The sequence below is a fragment of the Amblyraja radiata genome, chromosome 16 (genome assembly GCF_010909765.2).
Source record: "Amblyraja radiata isolate CabotCenter1 chromosome 16, sAmbRad1.1.pri, whole genome shotgun sequence".
Lineage (NCBI taxonomy): Eukaryota > Metazoa > Chordata > Chondrichthyes > Rajiformes > Rajidae > Amblyraja > Amblyraja radiata.
This window is the reverse complement of record NC_045971.1, coordinates 34,193,136-34,214,449: the sequence shown is the minus strand read 5'-3', so window position 1 is coordinate 34,214,449 and position 21,314 is coordinate 34,193,136. Positions and strand designations below refer to the sequence as shown.

At 45.2% G+C, this 21,314-nt stretch overlaps 1 protein-coding gene across 1 annotated transcript in view; it reads left to right on the top strand.

Annotated features, from left to right (window-relative positions):
- The window catches only part of LOC116982112 (supervillin-like), a 199,414-nt gene that overhangs the window by 12,798 nt on the left and 165,302 nt on the right, over positions 1–21,314 (top strand). Inside the window, exon 2 of the mRNA XM_033035437.1 lies at positions 16,301–16,955. Coding sequence (XP_032891328.1) covers positions 16,456–16,955 — 500 coding nt within the window. The 5' untranslated portion in view covers positions 16,301–16,455. The remainder of the gene's footprint in view (positions 1–16,300; positions 16,956–21,314) is intronic.

Here is a 21,314-nt window from a genome sequence, read left to right as displayed (position 1 = left end):
AATGTATACCTGGAAGGTACACAAAAAAGCTGGAGAAACTCAGCGGGTGCAGCAGCATCTATGGAGCGAAGGAAATAGGCAATGTTTTGGGCCAAAACCCTTCTTCAGACATGCATACCTGGATATGTGTACTACTTTGCTTCTTGAAGTCGATCACCACCATCTCCTTGATCCTGCTGACATTTAGGGAAAGGTTGGTGTCTTGACACCAGTTTATGAGATTCTCAATCTCCTTCATGTAATCTGCTTCATCATTGTTTGATATTCGTCCTACTACTGTGGTGTCGTCTGATAATTTGTAATTTAAGTTGAATTTGAATTTGGCTGCACAGTATGTAAGGAGTAAAGAAGGGGGCTAAGAACACATCCCTATAGAGGATTGTTGAAGAGGATGATTTGTCCCTTATCTGCACTGATTGGGGACTGTTGGTTAGGAAGTCGAGGATCCAGTTGTGGAGATGAGTGCTGACTCCAAGTTCCACGAGTTTGGCTGGGATAATGGTATTGAAAACAGAGCTGTAATCTATGACATAGAAGTCTGACATAGATCTACCTCTCACCTACATATGGTGGGTAAATCACAGGAGCACATTGACCACATCTCTGAAATGTGGGAGGAAAGCAGAATACCTTGAGGAAACCCATGCGGTCACAGGGAGAACATGCAGACTCCAGACAGACAGCACCTGATGTCAGCTTGAACCTGGGCCTCTGACGTCACGAGGCAGCAGCTTCGCCACTGTGCCAATATGTTTTATATTTTGCTTGATGTTCTCTCCCATGAAATGTCAACATAAAAGAAACCCAGGCCAGGGTTAAACAGGCAGCTGATTTATTACCGTTACCTCTATTGCCCAAGAGGTATTCTACCCCCAATTGAACATGGTAGAGTTGGACGAGGGTCTCCAGTTGCTATTGCTGCAGACATTTTACTTGACGGGCTGCAGCGAGTCCTCACGTACACTCTAGGACAATGAAAACCAGATGCAACCATACAATCTGCTGAAAGACCGGTGGCCATGGTTAGTACGTGAACACTACAGGTAGCACAACAGGTGTGATGTTAATGGACTCCACTCCAGTGGGCCCCGGCTTTCTGATTCCACACTCACCTCTGTCCAATTTTTACAAGAGTTGTTTCAAGTTCAAGTTCAAGTTCAAGTGCGTTTATTGTCATGAACTTGAACTTGAACTTGATATAATTACTTTGAAGGTCTACCCAGCTGATTGTAGAGAAAATGAAAGCATTTTCCCTTTTGAGTCATATGTGATCTTTTCAACACGTGTTTACAGTGTCATAATTCTGGGAATTATGTGACATCAGTTTTATTGCATTGTATCTCTGCAGCTCCTTTTTATTAGGAGATGCTTCTATTCTATTCTTTTTTTGCTGAAACGAGGGGACAAAGAGAACAGAGAACTGGAGTCCAATTTGTCTGACATTGAATTAGGGGATTAAAAAGGGTTTTTGATTCATTATTGATGGAAATGTTAACGGAACAGTTGGAAAAACATGTTTATGCAGAGCCATTATGGTTTCATAGAAGAAGGATATTGTTGACAGACCAAGAAATTGCAGATGCTCGAATCTTCAGCAAACAACAAAGTGCTATAAGAACTCGGCAGATCAGGCAGTACCAGTGGTGGGAATGGATGTAACAGTGTAGGCTGGTTTAAATCGAAGATAGACACAAAATGCTGGAGTAACTCAGCGGGACAGGCAGCATCTCTGGAGAGAGGGAATGGGTGACGTTTCAGGTCTGATGAAGGGTCTCGACCGGAAACGCCACCCATTCCTTCTCTCCTGATTTACTCCAACATTTTGTGTCTATCCTCTACAGGTGCTGCTTGACCCATTGAGTTCCTCCAGCACTTTGGTTTTTGTATGACAAATTGATCTTTTTTTTTAATCAAAACATTTATTCAATTATTAAAAAATAATATTTACACTACAATAAAACAAGCCAGAACCCACCACCATAATACAATACAAACATATATCCATAATAACCTACTATACAACTATGATCCAATCCTTATTGAGGATACATTCAACACCCTGCAGAGGCCAGCGGTCCCGAACTCCCTCAGGGTGCCCGTAGACAGGGCGTATTCCCTTTCTAACTGCACCCGGGCACGGACGTATCCCCGGAAAAGGGGCAGGCAGCCGGCTCGGGTAGAGCCCTCCACCGCCTGGCGCCTTGACTCGTGGATGGCCAGTTTGGCCAGGCCCAGGAGCAACCCAACCAGGACATCTTCAGCCCTACCCTCTCCCCTACGCACAGGGTGTCCAAAGATGAGGATGGTGGGTGAAAAATGCAGCCAGAAGGCAAGGAGCAGCCCCTTTAGGTATTCAAACAGTGGCTGCAGCCTCACACACTCCGGAGCACCCGGAGAAAACTAGGGAGAATGAACAACTCCGTATAGACAGCACATGTAGTCAGGATCGAACCAGGGTCTCTAGCGCTGTAAGGCAGCAACTCTACTGCTGCGGGACCATGCTGCCCTAATTAATAGGAAACGATGTGCAAGAGTAAAGTAGTCAGTCTTTTCAGGAGACAGAGTGTGACTGATGGAGTATCATGGTATTGCATGAACGGCCTGCTCTGTGCTGTACTGCTCCATGTTCTATGCTATCCAGTTCTCCTAAGGTATCCAGACTCCTGCTTATCTGCCATTTCATTTGCAATCCGTTCCTTCAGCCCTCTTGGCTCCAGGCTGTGAAATTCTCTTCCTAAAACTCTTTGCCTCTCTCCTTCTCCTTCCTTCTTCGAGGTCTGCCTGGCAAAGAACCTCTTTGAACTATTCCAGCATCTCTGCCCATGAATTGATGTCAAATTGTATTTACCAATGATTCTGTGATAGATCTTGAATGCTCTCTGAGTATAATCTGTAATGGCTGCAGAAATTCAAACATTTCTCTTTGCTACTCTGGTCATTCGTGCCATCACCATGAATGATTCTCTCAGCTTAATGGCTGCAAGCTTAACCTTTTGAGCTATTCTGTACCGTAGACCCAACATAGTAGAAACAGACTGGGGCTGCATTCACACATTTCACCAAACGTGTGTGTGTGTAACTACAAACAAACTGACTTCTCACTCATTAGTTTAACTTGGATTCAAAGCCAGGGAGTTGGGATCGTTATGGCAACAGCACAGTCATGCTTGTATTAAACGCTGTCGGAAGGAACTGCAGATGCTGGTTTAAACCGAAGATAGACACGAATAGCTGGTGCAACTCAGCGGGCCAGGCAGCATCTCTGGTGAGAGGGAGTGAGTGACGATTCGGGTTGAGACCTTTCTTCAGAGTCCCGACATGAAACGGCACCCATTCCTTCTCTCCAGAGATGCTGCCTGTCCCGCTGAGTTACTCCAGCTTTTTGTGTCTATCTTGCATTATATGGTAAATGGTACAAAAGCAACTTGCAACGTCGATGGACCTGCGCCATTTACTGTCTTTACTTTTACTTTTACTTTGTGGTACAAAGTTCATGGGAAGGAATGTACGAAGGTGATGATCAGTATGTGCATACTTTATACCTGAGATCACCCTGTTGCATAAGTCAATTGGGCCTCAGTGTTATTATGATGAATTCATCTGTTGGTAACATACACTTATTTGGACTGAATGTTGTTTTGATGGAATAGGTTATTAATGACTGATTCCAAGCTCGGAGCCAAGCCATGCTATAGATAGACACAAAGTGCTGGCGCAACTCAGCGGGTCAGGCAGCATCTTTGGAGAAAAAGGATGGGTGACATTTCAAGTTCACAGTAGATCTGAAACGTCACCACCCTTTTTTTCCAGAGATTCTCCCTGATAGGCTGAGTTACTGCAGCACTTTGTGCATCTTTACCAGCATCTGCAGTTCCTTTCTACACAAGCCATGCTACATGTGTAGAGGAAGTTTGCTGTGTATTAATAAATTTACGCTATTATCCTCACGTGTACCGAGTTAAACTGAAAGGCTTGGTTTCGCGAGTTATCCAAACAAATCAGAAACGCAGATCCAATCAGTTCAGAATCTCCAGAAGTATCAACCTGCTGGAGTATCAGGACGAGGAACTAATCTGCTCCTTTCAGGAATTCAACACATCACAAATCAATAAAATATTTTGAAAAGCAGTCACAGTTGTAACATAATCGTTTCGTAATCATCTAAAAAAAAATGTGTGTGTGCATCAAGGAAGATGATCGCTAAATATGATGCATATTTTTATAATGCCTCATATTTCATTTTTGTCTCTTATAATCTGATATACTTTCCTCGGGTCGGCCTCCTTCACTCCAGAGACTACAAGCCCAGCCTATCCAATCTCTCCCCACCACTAAAGACCTTCAATAGTAACCAGTAGATCACATTCCACTGGTCGTTGCTTCCACGGAGCTCCAGCCTGTCTGCTATCCGTGGTATCAGTGACCGTGCAGCTGTCTTGTATCCTGGACCAGAAACTGCTCTTCTTGCTAAGATTTCAGATGGTTATAATTGCAGCACAAGTTTCACTGTCTTGATGAAATTCACTGTATGCCTCGACGTCACCTTCCCCTCAACCCACAAGACAAGTCAAGAGAGTTTATTGTCATGTGTCCCAGATAGGACAATGAAATTCTTGCTTGTTACAGCACAACAGAATATTGTAGGCATAAATACAGAACAGATCAGTGTGTCTATATACCATAGACCATATATATATATGTATATACACATAAATAAACAGATAAAGTGCAATAGAACTCTGAACTCTGTTGTAGTTCAGAGTTTGTTTGAAGTTGTGTTTAATAGTCTGATGGCTGTGGGAAAGCAGCTGTTCCTGAACCTGGATGTTGCAGATTTTAGGCTCCTGTACCCTTTGCCTGATGGTAGTGGAGAAATGAGTGTGTGGCCAGGATGGTGTGGGTCCTTGATGATGTTGGCAGCATTTTTGGGCAGTGACTGCGATAGATCCCCTCGATGGTAGGGAGGTCAGAGCCGATGATGGACTGGGCAGTGTTTACAACTTTTTGCAGCCTTTTCCACTCCTGGACGCTCAAGTTGCTGAACCAAGCCACGATGCAACCGGTCAGCATGCTCTCTACTGTGCACCTGTAGAAGTTCGAGAGAGTCCTCCTTGACATACCGACTCTCCGTAATCTTCTCAGGAAGTAGAGGCACAGATGTGCTTTCTTTATAATTGCACTGTGCTGGGACTAGGAGAGATCTTCGGAAATATGCACGCCCAGGAATTTGAAGTTCTTGACCTTTTTCACCATCTTTTTTGATATAAACGGGACTGTGGGTCCCCATCCTACCCGTTCCAAAGTCCACAATCAGTTTCTTGGTTTTGCTGGTGTTGAGAGCCAGGTTATTGTGCTGGCACCATTTGGTCAATCGGTCGATCTCACTTCTATACTCTGACTCGTCTCCATCAGTGATACATCCTACAACAGTGGTGTCGTCGGCGAATTTGATGAAGGAGTTCGCACTATGTCCGGCTACGCAGTCATGAGTATAGAGTGAGTAAAGCAGGGGGCTGAGCACGCAGCCACTCCCGTTCTGATTGTTATCGAGGATGACACATTTCCACCAATACGGACAGACTATGGTCTGTGATTGAGGAAGTTGAGGATCCAATTGCATAGGGATGCGCAGAGACCCAGATCTGAGAGCTTGGTAACCAGCTTGGAGGGGGTGATGGTATTAAATGCCGAGCTGTAGTCAATGAATAACAGCCTGACATATGAGTTTGAACCATTGTCCATTTCCTTGATCGTCGTCTGCTTTGATCTGTCCTTTTCACACCTTATATGCTCTGTACCCTTCCATATCTCTAGTTTCCCTCTCCCCAGACTCTCAGTCTGAAGATGGGCCTAGATCCGAAACATCACCCATTCCTCTCCAGAGATGCTGCCTGCCCGTTGAGTTACTCCAGCTTTTTGTGGCTATCTTCAGTGTAAACCAGCATCTGCAGTTCCTTCCTACACATTTCAACCTCACTGAGATAAAGGTCAGGACACAAAGTACTGGAATATCTTAGCAGGTCAGGCAGCATCTCTGGAGACCATGGTGGTGATTTGGGTCGGGACCCTTCTTCAGACTGAGATGCGTTTCCTTGGTTTCAACACTTGTTCCTTTGCCTGTTGACGTGCTGTATTTGGACTGTTCACCACTCTGCTCCCCACCTGTTCATCCATGTGTGCAGTCTGTCACCATCTGCCTGTTATTTACTCACCACTGGCAGTTGTTTCATTTCCTGTTCATTCTCTCCATTCATTTTCTCCTTCTGTTTTTAGGTAGGTTTAGTTCATTGAAGTGAGAGATGAGACGGTGTCAGGCGTGCCACAGTAAGGCAGCAGTTATTGCTGCTGCCCTACGCTCCTGGGATCTGGGGTCAATACTGACCTCGGTTACTGTCTGTGTGGAGTTTGAACGTTCTCCCTGTGACCGTGTGGGATTCGCAGTTCTGGCGTTACAGTGCATCCGTCCCCCAGTGCGTGTTCTGCGTAGAGTTTCCACATTCTCCTGAGCAAGGGTTTCCTCCAGGTACACCAGTTTCCAAAGATATGCTGCGGCTCTGTGGCAAATCACCCTCAGTGTGGGGAAGTGGCAACATAATCGCAGGGGGTCTTTGTGAGAGAATTTGCTGTCCTGTTGGAAAATAAGGAGGAGTAGTCTTCTGGGATTGGTTTTCTGGGAGCAGCAGGGATCTGATGGGATGAATGGTTTCCGTTTTAAAAAAAATATGAATTAGTAAATAAATCTCCCTCTGACATATCCCTTCTCTCCAGCAGCATTCTCAGCGGGATATTGTACCTTTCCATCTTTTCCTCTTTAATCTGTGACAACACTTGTGCTGTCGGTCAACCTCACCAATACGATTGTTGGCATCAGGCATCTACTAATAGTCAAAGTCCTTGGTGCTAACCTCAGTTTCCCTGCTCCATACACTCCGTAACACTCGTAATGCGCACACTAAATGGCAGTGTATGGATCAAACCGCTACAGTGGAAATACAATCTGAAATAGCCTGGTTTTAACTCCTGATTGGTGACAGGTTAACTGGTATCACCTTGAAAGCAAAAAGGGCCACTCTATTGGCCTTGGGACCCTTGGATAGCTGGAGCCAGATAGCTGGCCAGGCCTCCCCACCCTGATCTGTGTGTGTGTGTGGTTGGGGTGTGTGTGTGTGTGTGTGGTTGGGGTGTGTGTGTGTGTGTGTGGTTGGGGTGTGTGTGTGTGTGTGGAGGGGTGTGTGTGTGTGGTTGGGGTGTGTGTGTGTGGTTTGGGTGTGTGTGGTTGGGGGAGGGGGTGTGTGTGTGGTTGGCGTGTGTGTGCGTGTGGTTGGGGTGTGGGTGTGTGTGGTTGTGTGTGTGTGTGTGGGTGTGGTTGGGGTGTGTGTGTGTGTGGGGGTGGGGTGGGTGTGTGTGGGGGGGTGGGTGTGTGTGTGTGTGTGGTTGGGGTGTGTGTGGTTGGGGTGTGTGTGTGTGTGGTTGGGGTGTGTGTGTGTGTGGTTGGGTGTGTGTGTGTGTGGTTGGGGTGTGTGTGGTGGGGGGGGGGTGTGTGTGTGTGGGTGGGGGTTGGGGGTGTGTGTGTGTGTGGGGGGGGGGTTGGGGTGTGTGTGTGTGTGGGGGGGGGTGGGTGGGGGTGGGGGTGGGTGGGGGGTGTGTGGTGGTGTGGGTGGGGGTGGTGTGTCTGGTTGTGATGCCACTCTTCATTCTGGTTGTGATGCCACTCTGTGTTGTGGGTGACTGGACAGTTCATCATCTCTCCTGCAGCAATAGATGGATGGATGGATAATAGGTGGATGATCTAGCAATGTGAGAGAGGATTTGAGACACAGTCCAGAAATGAGTTTCAGGGACAGGGCAGTTAGCATCAAGAAGTGTCTCTGCTTTTCGTCCTTTCTCCTGTGCAGTGGAGTTGGACAGAGAAGGGTTAGGAGACTGTGAGCCAGCACTGTCACACAGGCACCTTCCCTGCTGCAGTCATTGTATGATTCCTTCTCATCATTCAGCCTGTGAATTCCCTCTGGACTACATTTGCACATTCCTACATTCCAACTGCCCAACATCACCCACCCCTCAGGCCCCAGCGATGCTGCCCTCATCCCCCTGACTGGTGATTCTGTCCCTCCCATACCCCAGCCAGGAACCACAGACCAAGCAGCATGTCCCCTGCTTAAAGATGTGCAATGTCCCAGACATCTGCCTGGGACACAGGCCACAGCCTCAGAATAAAAGGATGTACCTTTAGAAAGGAGATGAGGAGGAATTTCTTTAGTCAGAGGATGGTGAGTGGGTGGGATTCATTGCTGTGGACCCCAAGTCAATGGCTATTTTTAAGGCAGAGATTGAAAGATTTTTCATTGGTTCAGGTGTTATGGGGAGAATGCATGAGAATGGGGTTGAGAGGGAATGTTAGATCAGCCATGATTGAATAGTGGATTAGTCTTGATGGAACAAATGTCCCATTTCTGCTCCTATCTCATATGAACATGAACAATGACTCAGGGATGTGGAGTTATATAGGCCCTTCAGCCCATCAAATCTGTGTTGACCATTCACTTGTGCTAATCTGATCTAATTTTCCTCATGTCATCATTAATTCCCCCTGGACTCTGTCAGTCAGCTGCACACCAGGAATAATTCCCAGTGGCCAATTAACTCTGGGTGGTGGGCAGAAATCAGAGCAAGATATGGGTCAGAGGGAGAGATATGGGTCAGCTTTCAAATTCAACAGAAACAGTATTGGTGGTCAGGATTGAACTTGAACCTGTGACACTGTGAGGTAGCTGTACCTCTGGTTGTGCCAATGGCCCTACTACATGCAGTAACGGTAATATCTATGCTTCTCCTCACCACTATGAGACAACCATCATTACTCGAAGAGTGCTACAGACACATGTAGGATGTTTATGCCTTTAATATTCATCTCTTTGCCTCAACCTCTAAAACCTCTCCACACAGTCTATTCCTTGCCTATCGTAATGACAAGCAGAATTATAAATATCTCTAATCTTTTTAGTCTCCACTGAGATATCCATTATTGCAAACACATCCCTTGCAAATGTCTCCCTTTATTTGTTTCAAATTAACCTTTACTAATTTAAGTTTCTATTAGCTAATCCGGCTTTAATCCAAAGTATAACTTTATCCATTCCTTTTCAAATATTTGATAACATTTTCCCTTGTCTCCATCTTCCCATGTTTGTCTTCTCTTCCCCTACTCTGCCCCTTCCCACTGCCACTGAATTCTCCTTTTATGTAACTTTCAACTCTGCCAGGGACTGACTGCTTCAATCTCCTTTTTTAGTTCATTAAGAACAAATGCTCACCTATGAGGGAGTATCCATCAGCAAAAAGAAATGGCAAGTCCATTATTTTATGATTCTAGGATTCACAAATGCCATTACAACTGGTAGCCCTGGTATCTCTGTTATTTGCATTTCATCTATCACCTTAGTTGGACCAACATTTTCATATTGGTGTGAGTTGGTGTGACCCACCATTGACCAAATTGAGTTTATCTAATCCCAACACTTATCGAATGGAAATCAAAATAAAATTAGTAAACTTGAGTTGAAACTGCAGACTGGACTAATTTACCACTGTTTTTACCATACGGCAACATAAAGCCCTTCCAACAATTTGCCATTTGTTAATGATGATCTTTGATTTTAACATCCAAAGACTACAGACTACAAAAATAGGTGGTTTTGCAGATGGTTGTGAAAAATTGCAACAGGGTCTTGATCGATTTGCCAGGTGGACTGAGCAATGGTTGATGGAATTTAATGCAGATAAATGTGAATTGTTGCATTTTGGGAAGTCCAATATGGACAGGATCTACAGAGTGAATGATAGGACTATGGGGAGTGTTGTAGAGCAAAGGGTCCAAGGAGTACAGGTGCATGGTTCCTTGAAGGTGGAGTCGCAGGTAGATAAGGTGGTCAAAAACACTTTTGGCATATTGGCCTTCATCAGCCAGAGTATTGAGTATAGAAGTTGGGAGGTCATGTTACAGTTGTATAAGACGTTGGTGAGTCTGTTCTTAGCAGAGCCTCACCTTTATTCCCCTCCGCCCACACCTCAACGTGTTCCACGTACGCCACGATGTAGAGCTCTTCTTCCGTCGCCTCTGGGGCTTTTTCTATGGGAAGGAGTCCTCACCACCCAGTGATGACCCCTTCTCCCGTCTCCAACAGACCCCCTCATCTTGGACTCCCCCGGATGGTCATCTATCTGCTTTAGACCTTTTCATTTCCAACTGCCTCAACTTCTCCACTCCCCTTACTCATTCTGACCCCTCCCCCACTGAACGTACATCCCTCCACACACTCTGCAGCAACCCCGACTGGGTAATCAAACCTGCCGACAAGGGAGGTGCCGTGGCAGTCTGGCGTTTAACTTCTACCGGACTGAGGCTGGGCGCCAACTCTCAGACACCTCCTCCTATTTATCCTTGGACCATGACCTCACAGCCGAGCACCGGGCCTCAATCTCAAGCACCATTACTGCTTTCGTCATTTCCGGCTGCCATTTCTGCCCTTTAAAGCCTCCAACCTCATCGTTCCCCAGACCCGCATGGCTCAATTTTATCTTCACCCTAAAATCCACAAACCCGACTGTCCTGGCAGACCCATTGTTTCTGCTTGTTCATGTCCCACCAAATTAATTTCCACGTACCTCGACTCCATCCTATCCCCTCTGATCCAATCCCTCCCTACTCAATGACTTCCGTTTCCCAGGCCCCCACTCCTTCATCTTTACTATGGATGTCCAGTCACTCTACACCTCCATCCCCCACAACAACAGTCTTAAAGCCTTCCGTTTCTTCCTCGACCGCAGAACCAACCAATTTCCATCTACCAATACTCTGCTCCGCTTAGCAGAGCTGGTCCTTACCCTCAACAACTTCTCCTTCGACTCCTCCCACTTCCTCCAAAACCAATCCCCTATCCCGAAAAGACCTGATTAATGTAAACATGTCTGATCATCCTGTTAGAGTGGGCTGTTTATAAGGTATTTTAAAGTGGGTTCTTGTTCCATCTTGCTGACTTAGATTCCTGAGTTGTCAGTTCTGGAACAGCATTGTGTCAGGGGGCAGAGCGGTTCATTGCCCTCCACACACACACACACACACCTTTCCAGATTTAAGGATCCAAACAAACTCAAACAGAGATGTGGTCTATCATTTACACACAAGGAACTGCAGATCCTAATTTACAAAAAAAAAGACACAAGGTGCTGGGGTAACACAACAGGTTTGGCAGCATCATGGTTAGGCAACGTTTCTGCTCAGGACCCTTCTTCAGACTGAAGAAACGTTACCCATTCATTCTCTCCAGAGATGCTACGTGTCCCGCTGAGTTACTCCTGCAATTTGTTTTACACTTCTTCAGACTGATTGTAGTAGGGGGAGAAAGCTGGAAGAGAAGTACGGCTGGACAAAGCTGACAAGTGATAGATGGATACTTTTTGTCTGTTTTTTAAAATTGAAGTGCCGTTGGTTCCTGATGCCTTCTCTGAGCATTTAGAATTCTCAGACAGAGTGACAAGCGGCATAGACTGGCCCTTCAGCCCCTCTGCTAGGCTGACCTATCCATGGATAGTAATCCCATTTATCAGCATTTGGTCCACAGCCCTGTATACCTTGGCCTTTAATAATAATAATAATTTGTTTATAGGGACAGTGCATATTAATGAACATTTGCATGTAAATATGCGAGATTGTAGCCAATCAGTAGCTAATTTCCGTCTCTAGTCCCAGGCAAAGGTAGGTGAAGTGTCTTGCCCAAGGACACAACGACAGTACACACTCCAAGCAGGATTCGAACCGGCCACCTTCAGGTTGCCAGCCGAACACTTAGCCCATTGTGCCATCTGTCGTCCATTCATAACGATGCTGTGAGAGTCTCAACCTCCATCATCCCCTACACATTCCATCCACCCTCTGGGGAAGAAACTGTTCTTCAGATCCCTTAAACTCCTCATTCCTCGCCTTAAACCTGTGCCCACTGTTCGCAGACACCACTGCCATAAGAGGAGTCTCAATTCTGATCTCCACTCTTATTTAATTAATCATAGCTATCATTCCTCCACTGCGGCACGGTGGCACAGCGGGTGGAGCTGCTGCTTTACAGCGCTAGAAACCCAGGTTCAATTGTGACTATGGGTCCTGTCTGTGGGGAGTTTGTACGCTCTCCCCGTGACCTGTGTGGGTTTTCTCCGGAAACTCCAATTTCCTCCCAAACTCCAAATACATACAGGTTTGTAGCTAAATTGGCTTCGGTATAATTGTAAATTGTCCCAAGTGTGTAGGATAGTGTTAGCGTCCGGGGATCACTGGTTGGTGCCGAACAGCCAGTGTCTACGCTGTATCTCTAAACTAAACTGTCTGAAGACGGATCTCGACCCGAAACGTCACCCATTCGTTCTCTCCCGCCTGTCTCGTGAGTTACTCCTGCATTTTGCGTCTATCTAAACTAAACTAAACCTCCCTGAAAGGAATCCTTCATTTTACATCCTTTCCCATCCCCTGAATCAACCGACTTCAGGCTCCACAATTCCCCATTTTCACAAACAAATCTATTGGCTTCTTACAAGAGCTCTTCCAATCCAATGCCTGGTCATATCCAATTTCACTGGTTGTTGGCCCCTTGTTCCTTCCCAGCACCGCAGGTGCCATTTTACAACCTCTTATTTATGTATTATGAAATTCCCTTCCAATGTTTTCTCTCCTGCCACCATTATATCTGCATCAAGCAGTCCTCTTAAAAGTCTGGGATATGTTTCAGCTTTCATCGCTGGATGGAAAATTAATGGCAGTGGTCCTGGCCAATATTCCTTTCTCCTGATGTCAATGGTACAGTGATCAGGCAAGGTGTATAAACAGCCAGAACTTTTCTCTCTCTGACTTTGATTCACAACGACTCCTTTGCTTCTGTCTGCATCTCACACTATCTCGTGCTCAGCGGCACAAATCTTCCGCTAGTTTAGTTGAGTTTATTGTCACGTGTACCGAGGTACAGTGAAAAGCTTTTGTTGTGTGCTATCCAGTCAGCGGAAAGACAACACATGGTTATAATCAAACCATTTACAGTGTACAGGATAAGGGAATAACGTTTAGTGCAAGGTAGACCCAGCAAAGTCTGATCAAAGATAGACCGAGGGTCACCAATGAGGCACCACCAGACACTGAAGTTAAAACCTTACTCAACCAAATTCTCTCCAAAACCCCTTTACATTTGGGTGTTTAATCAATGGATGATATTGAGCCATTCATCCTGTTACGCCAGCATATTTAACGAAAAATCGGTGACAACATTGTATTTGATGATGAGTTTTCTTCCTCTCATGGTCAATTTAGCTCAGATGGTGGGGATCCTTGAAGATAGATGCCATTTTCTAGAGGCTTCTCCTCGTGTAGATGCGTTCGATGGAGAGAAGGGCTCTGCTGGGCTGAGTCCAACACTCTCTGCAGCTTAGTTTAATTCAGAGGTACAGCAGGGAAACAGGCCCTTCAGCCCACTGAGTCCGCACTGACCAGCGATCCCTACACATTAACATTATCCTACACACAATAGGAACATTTTACAATTATATCAAGCCAATTAACTTACAAACTCGCATGTCTTTGGAGTGTGGAAACCGAAGCACCTGGAGTAAACCCTCACGGTCACCGGGGGAACGTACAAACTCCATACAGACAGCACCTGTAGTCAGGATGGAAGTCGGGTCTCTGGCGCTGTAATACCCTGTCCCACTTATGTCCCTGTCCCACTTATGCCCCTGTCCCACTTAGGAAACCTGAACGGAAGCCTCTGGAGACTTTGCTCCCCACTCAAGGTTTCCGTGCGGTTCCTGGAGGTTGCAGGTGGTTGCCGGAGGTTGCAGGTAGTGGAAGCAGGTAGGGAGACTGACAAACACCTCCGGGAACCTCCGGGAACTGCACGGAAACCTTGGGTGGGGCGCAAAGTCTCCAGAGGTTTCTGTTCAGGTTTCCTAAGTGGGACAGGGGCATAAATTAAAGGCAGCAACTCTACCACTGCGCCAGCGGCTTGCATTATTGCACATTGGAATAGCCGTAACAGGCCGTGGTACAACTAGTCAGGACACTTTCTCCAGTACATCTGCAGAAGTTTGTAGATCATTTGGAAACATGTGGAATCTCTTTAAACTAGTCAGAAAGATATATTGTGTAGATAAGTACTTAATAGTTGGCATGGGCAGGGTGGGTGAAAGGGTCTGTTTCTGTGTTGTATGACTATGCTACATCAATAAATCATAAGCAGCTTGCCCCCTTCATATCACCAAGGACTCCACTCTCCCTGCTACTGTTATGTTTAATGTTTCAAATATAAATGACCTCAGCAGTCCATTTAAAATCGGGAATTTGGGATTGAATCCAGCTCACACAAGTGGGATATTAATTTGCTTGCGGTGGCTGCTTATACACCAAAGGAATTGCTTTTAAAAGCCCTCTAGGAGCCTGTTACCTCACGGTCTAAGTGAAAATAAACTAGAGGAAAAACACAGCCAGTTTTGCCCTTAGCTTTTTATGAAGATTCCCCATTGCCTCATTAAAAGAGAGTGAAGTCAGTCTATGGAGAGTCATTACCCAGGGATGAACAACCAGGCTGAATATAAACAGAAAATGCCTGAAACACACAACCGGTCAGGCAGTGTTTGTGGAAAGTGGAAGAGAGCTAACGTTAAAGGTCAAAGATTCTTTGTCAGAACTGACCGCCCACTGGGACTTTCCTTTTCACTTGTGCAAGTATTGCAGGGCCAGGAGTTTAAGGAAATTGGGGCAACACGTATTAACAGTGATAGACACAAAATACTAGTAACTCGACAGATCAGGCAACATCGCTGGTGAACATAGATAGATGAATGAAGAAGGATCCCGATCTGAAACGTCACCTGTCCATTTTCCCTAAAGATGCTGCCTGACCGGCGGAGTTACTCCAGCACCTAGTGTCTATCTTTGGTATATGCAGTTCATTTTTATTACGTATTAATAGTGGTTTTGATGTTAGAGTCTCTGCTTTATCCTGACAATGATCATGAAAAAGGGTCGGGGAAAGGGGTGAGAAAAGGTAAACCACACAGTATCAGACGGTGCGCACACACAGACGCACACACACACACACGCGCACGCACACACACACGTGCGCAGACACACACAGACGCACATTGAGATCCCAGGAATGAGTAGGTACAGAATAGTGAAAGGCTTGGATAGCGTGGATGTAGAGAGGTCCTAGCATTAGAATTAAAGAACGTTCTCTGAGGAAGGAGATGAGAAATTTCTTTAGTCAGAGGGTGGGGAATCTGTGGAATTATTTGCCACAGCTGTGGCCAAGGCAGTGGATTTTTTTAAGGCAGAGATAGATAGATTCTTGATTAGTATGGGTGTCAGAGATTATGGGGAGAAGGCAAGAGAATGGGGTTAGGAGGGAAAGATAGATCAGCCATGATTGAATGGCAGAGTAGGCTTGATGGGCCAAATGGCCTAATTCTGCTCCTATCACTTATGATCTTATGATTTTGGTAGGATGAAGTTAACCACAGGACTGAGAACTAATGTTGAAATGTTGCTGCATAACTTTCCAAGTAGTTGGGAAATTGGAATGAGGTAGTGATGTGTTCTCTGAGTTGTCTCTGTGTGAGTCTGCTGCAGGAAACAGGTGAAGCCGATGTGACTCCTCTTTCCCTTCACCAACTGAGCTCCTGTGTGATCCCATCTTCTCATCCACTTGCTATGCATAAGGGGCAATTTGCAGAAGCCAATTAACTTACAAACCTGCACATCTTTGGGGAGTGGGAGGAAACCGGAGCACCCAACAAAAAAACACACAATCACAGGGAGAACACATAAACTCCACACAGACAGCATCCGAGGTCAGTATCGTTTAGGTCAGGATAGAGTTTTCTTCTGTGCATTGTGTACACTGGGCTAAATTAAATCCTCATGGTATTCCTATACCAAATCATGGTTAATCCCAATATTACAGTCTAATTGAGGAGAAATCTAGTCTTGTCTTTCACTTGAATAATTGGATGTGTTGTGGTAGATCTAGCAAAGATGCACATTGAGCGGTGTGCAAAGTCAAACACCCAAAATCAGCGAGAAGGAATCTTACCTTCTGCTTCAGAAAGGTTGGAAGAAGGTAATATTCTTGTTTCTGTCTCACCTGGTCCTGTCTTCATTCTCATTCTCTCCATCGCCACTCCTCTGTCTACAAAAAGGCTCACTTCATTTTCTTCTCACTCTGAACTTATTCTTACGGTTTCCTATTCTGTTTCTCATCAACAGTGAAGGAGAGGGGTCCTTTGGGTGCCAATCACCTGGACATTGGTAAGGAGGCTGCCTGTTACCAGTGCCCACCAGAATATCGCTCTCTGCTATACCCACCTCACCACACCCCCCACCCATCTCCCCCATCCTTACCAACTGTTGCCTCAAGTATCATGGAGTCTGAAGAGAAACACCTGATGGAAACCAGGGCAGATCGCATTGCCAGGTACAGGGATGAGCGGCGGAGACAGTTGGCTGACAGAATTGGGAACCTCAATGAGAAGGTGACAATTATTTCTAGATGCTCGAGGAAGGAAAAGGAGAATGAACCTTTTGAGAAGGTGTATTCTGAATCAGAGGGCTCGTTGAGCAAGTCAACTCTACATGTACCTTTCAAACTTTGGAGAGCAAAGGACACTGCGATGTCGAAAGAGGTGCTTGTGCGTTACACCAGTGGGAAGTCCATGGAAAGAATGGGCTCCCTGTATGTGCAACAGCAGAATAATATGAATGAAGAGTTGGCAGCAGAGAGCAAACTAGGTGATTCCCACCTTCATGAGATAGAGGTTTGCAGCAAGGAAAATGTGGCTGATGCTTTGGGCAAACCTCTCACTCTCCCACAGAGGTTTACTATTCTTGAGACCCAACTCGTTGGTCTCCCCCCATGGGCCAGGTTAGTCTTTGTGTTTTACATTAAAGCAAGACTTCTTATTCAATGGTCCCTCGCACTAGCAGTCAATCATCCATGGAAATTATTGACATTTATCTGTTCTTTGACGTTTTAGATAGATAGAGATTTCTTTTATCTGTAAAAAAAAATTGGTTTCCAATTTGTTTCATGCCATCTTGTGAATATGTTAGTTTCATAAAGTATCTGTCCTTGGGTATCCGAGTTCCAGAAAGAGAGATATAAAATGCACCTGCAGCTTATACTTCTGGGAAAAAGAAATCCATGTCTTCTGGTGATTTGTTCTTTCCTGTTGCTCTGTTTTTCTTTCTTTCTCCTTTCACTGTTTTTTCTTCTGTCTTTCTCTTTCCTATTCCTCTCTGTCCTTTGCATAACTCGATCATGTCGACTGCACAAGAACCGAAACATCCTTAGGTGTTTCTAAGCAGAGATTTAATGCACTCTGGAAGTTTGATGCATTCAAGAGCCTTTCAGATGGAGTTTAATGCTGATAAATGTGAGGTGTTACACCTTGGCAGGACAAATCAAAATAGGACATACATGATAAATGGTAGGGAATTGAAGAATACAGTTGAACAGAGGGATCTGGGAATAACCGTGCATAGTTCCTTGAAGGTGGAATCTCATATAGATAGGGTGGTAAAGAAAGCTTTTGGTATGCTAGCCTTTATAAATCAGAGCATTGAGTATAGAAGCTGGGATGTAATGTTAAAATTGTACAAGGCATTGGTGAGACCAAATCTGGAGTATGGTGTACAATTTTGGTCGCCCAATTATAGGAAGGATGTCAACAAAATAGAGAGAGTACAGAGGAGATTTACTAGAATGTTGCCTGGGTTTCAACAACTAAGTTACAGAGATAGGTTGAATAAGTTAGGTCTTTATTCTCTGGAGCGCAGAAGGTTAAGGGGGGGACTTGATAGAGGTCTTTAAAATGATGAGAGGGATAGACAGAGTTGATGTGATCAAGCTTTTCCCTTTGAGAATAGGGAAGATTCAAACCAGAGGACATGACTTCAGAATTAAGGGACAGAAGTTTAGGGGTAACATGAGGGGGAACTTCTTTACTCAGAGAGTGGTAGCGGTGTGGAATGAGCTTCCAGTGGAAGTGGTGGCGGCAGGTTCGTTGGTATCATTTAAGAATAAATTGGATAGGCATATGGATGAGAAGGGAATGGAGGGTTATGGTATGAGTGCAGGCAGGTGGGACTAAGGGAAAAAAATAAATAAAAATTGTTCGGCGCGGACTTGTAGGGCCGAGATGGCCTGTTTCCGTGCTGTAATTGTTATATGGTTAAGAGCCTGCCAAAGAGGCGCAAACCCTATGCACACGAATGTTAATCATTTCAACATTTTTAGTTGTGGTATGAAATTTAATATACAGCTTTCTGTTCCACTTGAGTTAATAAAATATATTTATTACTTGCAGTTTAATCAGGAAAGACTGAATGGAGTGCTAATCTTTCATTTCTACCAATTCACAATGACGTTCCTCTGGCGTTGTGTAATGTCTGTACAGCTTGAGTTGCTGGGTAGATGCCACAGGTGACTAATGCTCCCTTGGTTTTCAATATCTGCTTTTAATCTAGAATTCAGTGGGAGAGAGAGGGCTCCATGCACAACTGCTTTTAACATTAAACCAGTTATTCTCTACTTCAAAAGACCTGGTATGGAAATGTGGGCCAATTTACAAGCACTCAGTTAGCCACAAACTGTTCGCTTAGGTCTATATTACTCACGAGGCAGAAAATTCCAGTTGTGTTGGGGAATGGTATACGATCCATTACAGGAACCTAGTGAGTGTGAGCATAAAACTCAGGTCAGGCAGTGAGATTTACAAGAGTGCAAGTTAGACAATGTGCCAAAAAAACAGCATAAACTGTAAATAAGTTCAATCTTCAACATAAAATTTTGAATAATAGTGTACAAAATCATGAGAGGAATAGATCGGGTAGATAAACAGTGTTTCTTTCCCAGAGTAAGGGAATTGAGAACCAGAGGACATGGGTTTAAGGTGAAGGGGGAAAAATTTAATAGGAACCTGATGGGTAACTTTTTCACACAAAGGGTGGTGGGTGTATGGAACAAGCTGCCAGAGGAGGTAGTTGAGGCAGAAACCATCATAATGTTTCAGGAACATTTAGACAGGTACATGGATAGGAGAGGTTTAGAGAGATATGGACCAAACGCATGTTGGTCGGTGTGGGCATGCTGGACTGAAGAGACAATTTCCATGCTGTACGGCACTATGACTCGATAAAGCTATGAGAACTGTTTCAGGGAACACAAGGTCTATCAAATGCACAGCTTTTCAGCTCCTTCTTCCAAAGTCAAACCAAAACCTGGTACATTTCATCATCTTTATATATTTCTAAACTTCCAGTCAATTACCTAAATATGCATGCATGGTAAATGAAACAGAGCTGAATCCCAGTACTGTGGTCATGGTTGATGTTGGTTACTTCAGATGATTAACACCGGCACGGTGGCCCTCTGCTGTTTATCTCCATCACCTCAGCCCTAATCAGCCAGTCAGTGTATCAATGGGCAGGTCATATGGCATGACGTGGTCTCGCTCCCAGTGCGCGATTGTGATCGGTAGCCATTCACGTATTTTCGTTCACATAGTGGTTGCAATGCTTTCTCCTCCATCCATTTAGTTGACCTGAAGAGACATGTCTTTGGTCATTAGAACAAAGCAGGTCTGAGAATATAGCCCAGTGGATATACTCCCCTCCTCCCAGTGGCGTAGTGGTAAAGTTGCTGCCTTACAACGCCAAGGACCCAGGTTCAATCCTAACTATGGCTGCTGTTTGTGTGGAGTTTACACGTTCTCCCTGTGACTGTGTGTGTTTCCTCCTTTTGCCCCCGTTCCCTCCCCCATCCCAAAGACGTGCGGGTTTATAGGTTAATTGACTTTTTAGTAAAAATGGAAAAATTGTCCCTAGTGTGCAGCATAGTGTAAGTATATGGGGATGATCGCTGGTCGGCGCGAACTCACTGGGACAAAGTACCTGTTTCCACACTGTATCTCCAAAGTCTAAAGTAAAGTCGAAAGTGGCTCCATTCACTCCAACAGAAACAAACACCCAGAGGTGAATATAAAGAGGGAGCAATAAACTTGCTGGTGTTTAGCACTAACATCAGTTGTCAACGTTCTCCCTGGCCTCCTGACACATTCCAGGGTTTGACGTATAAATCTCCCTCAAACTTGCCTGAGACCAGGTTATGATCTTCAGTAGGGAGCGCTGAATTACAATAAAAATGTTGAAACGATGGCGCACTTCCCACTCCCAATGCACTCCTCTCAGACATCAATTGATCCATTGACTGCAATGCTTTCAGTTGGTCTGATCTATGTGGGAAGCTGGAGAAAGTTTATATCAAATAAATGTTCTAAAAAAATCAGGAGAAATCACTGCAATTGAAAATTTGACTCCCAAACTCAATGTTATCTGGGGTTTATGAGTTGATTAGAAGCTGGATAAGTACAGGCGGGTGAATGGAGATGAAGGATTTGTTACAAAATACTGGAGTAACTCAGCAGGTCAGGCAGCATCTCTGGAGGAAACAAATGGATGATGTTTCAGCTTGCGAGCCTTCTTCAGTCTGAAGAAGGTCTCAACCCGAAACGTCACCTATACCTTTTATACAGAGATGCTGCCTGTCCCACTGAGTTACTCCAGCATTGTGTGTCTGTCTTTGGTTTAAACCAGCATCTGCAGTTCCTTCCTGCACATGAAGGATTTGTTGGTGGGATGAGATGATAGTGGGTGAGCAGAGGTTGTGGTGCATGGGTACATGAGCAGGTTGTTGGATCAAATGTGCTGTTAACTGCTGTGAACTCAGGCAGGCCCTTGCACTCGATGGCTCATGCTAAAGGCAACGGATCCTAATGTTTGGAAGAAGGCTGGCATGGCCTTGACCGTTAATATGCTTAATGTGATTGGGCGCAGATATATTTTTGCCCGGCTATCTCTACTGAACTCTGATCAGCAAAACGGATGGGAAACTTCTCTGGCAACTAGACACTGCAGCAGGCAGCTCACGAGCCCCCCCCCCCCCAGCACGGAGAGTGTCCGGTCAGGACGACAGTGGTGCCCAGCATGCCAACTGTTGGCTGGTCAACACACGAGTCTCTGTGGGATCTCTGCGCAGAGAAGCACCGTGGCATTGAGCAGAGTGTAGCTACCATAGTGTAGAACCAAGTTCCTTTCTAAAAATCACACAGAGTGCTGCAGTAACTCAGCGGGCCAGGCAGCATCTCTGGAGAACACAGGTGGGTGATATGTTCTCCAGAGATGCTGCCTGACCCGCTGAGTTACTCAAACACTTTGCTTGTTG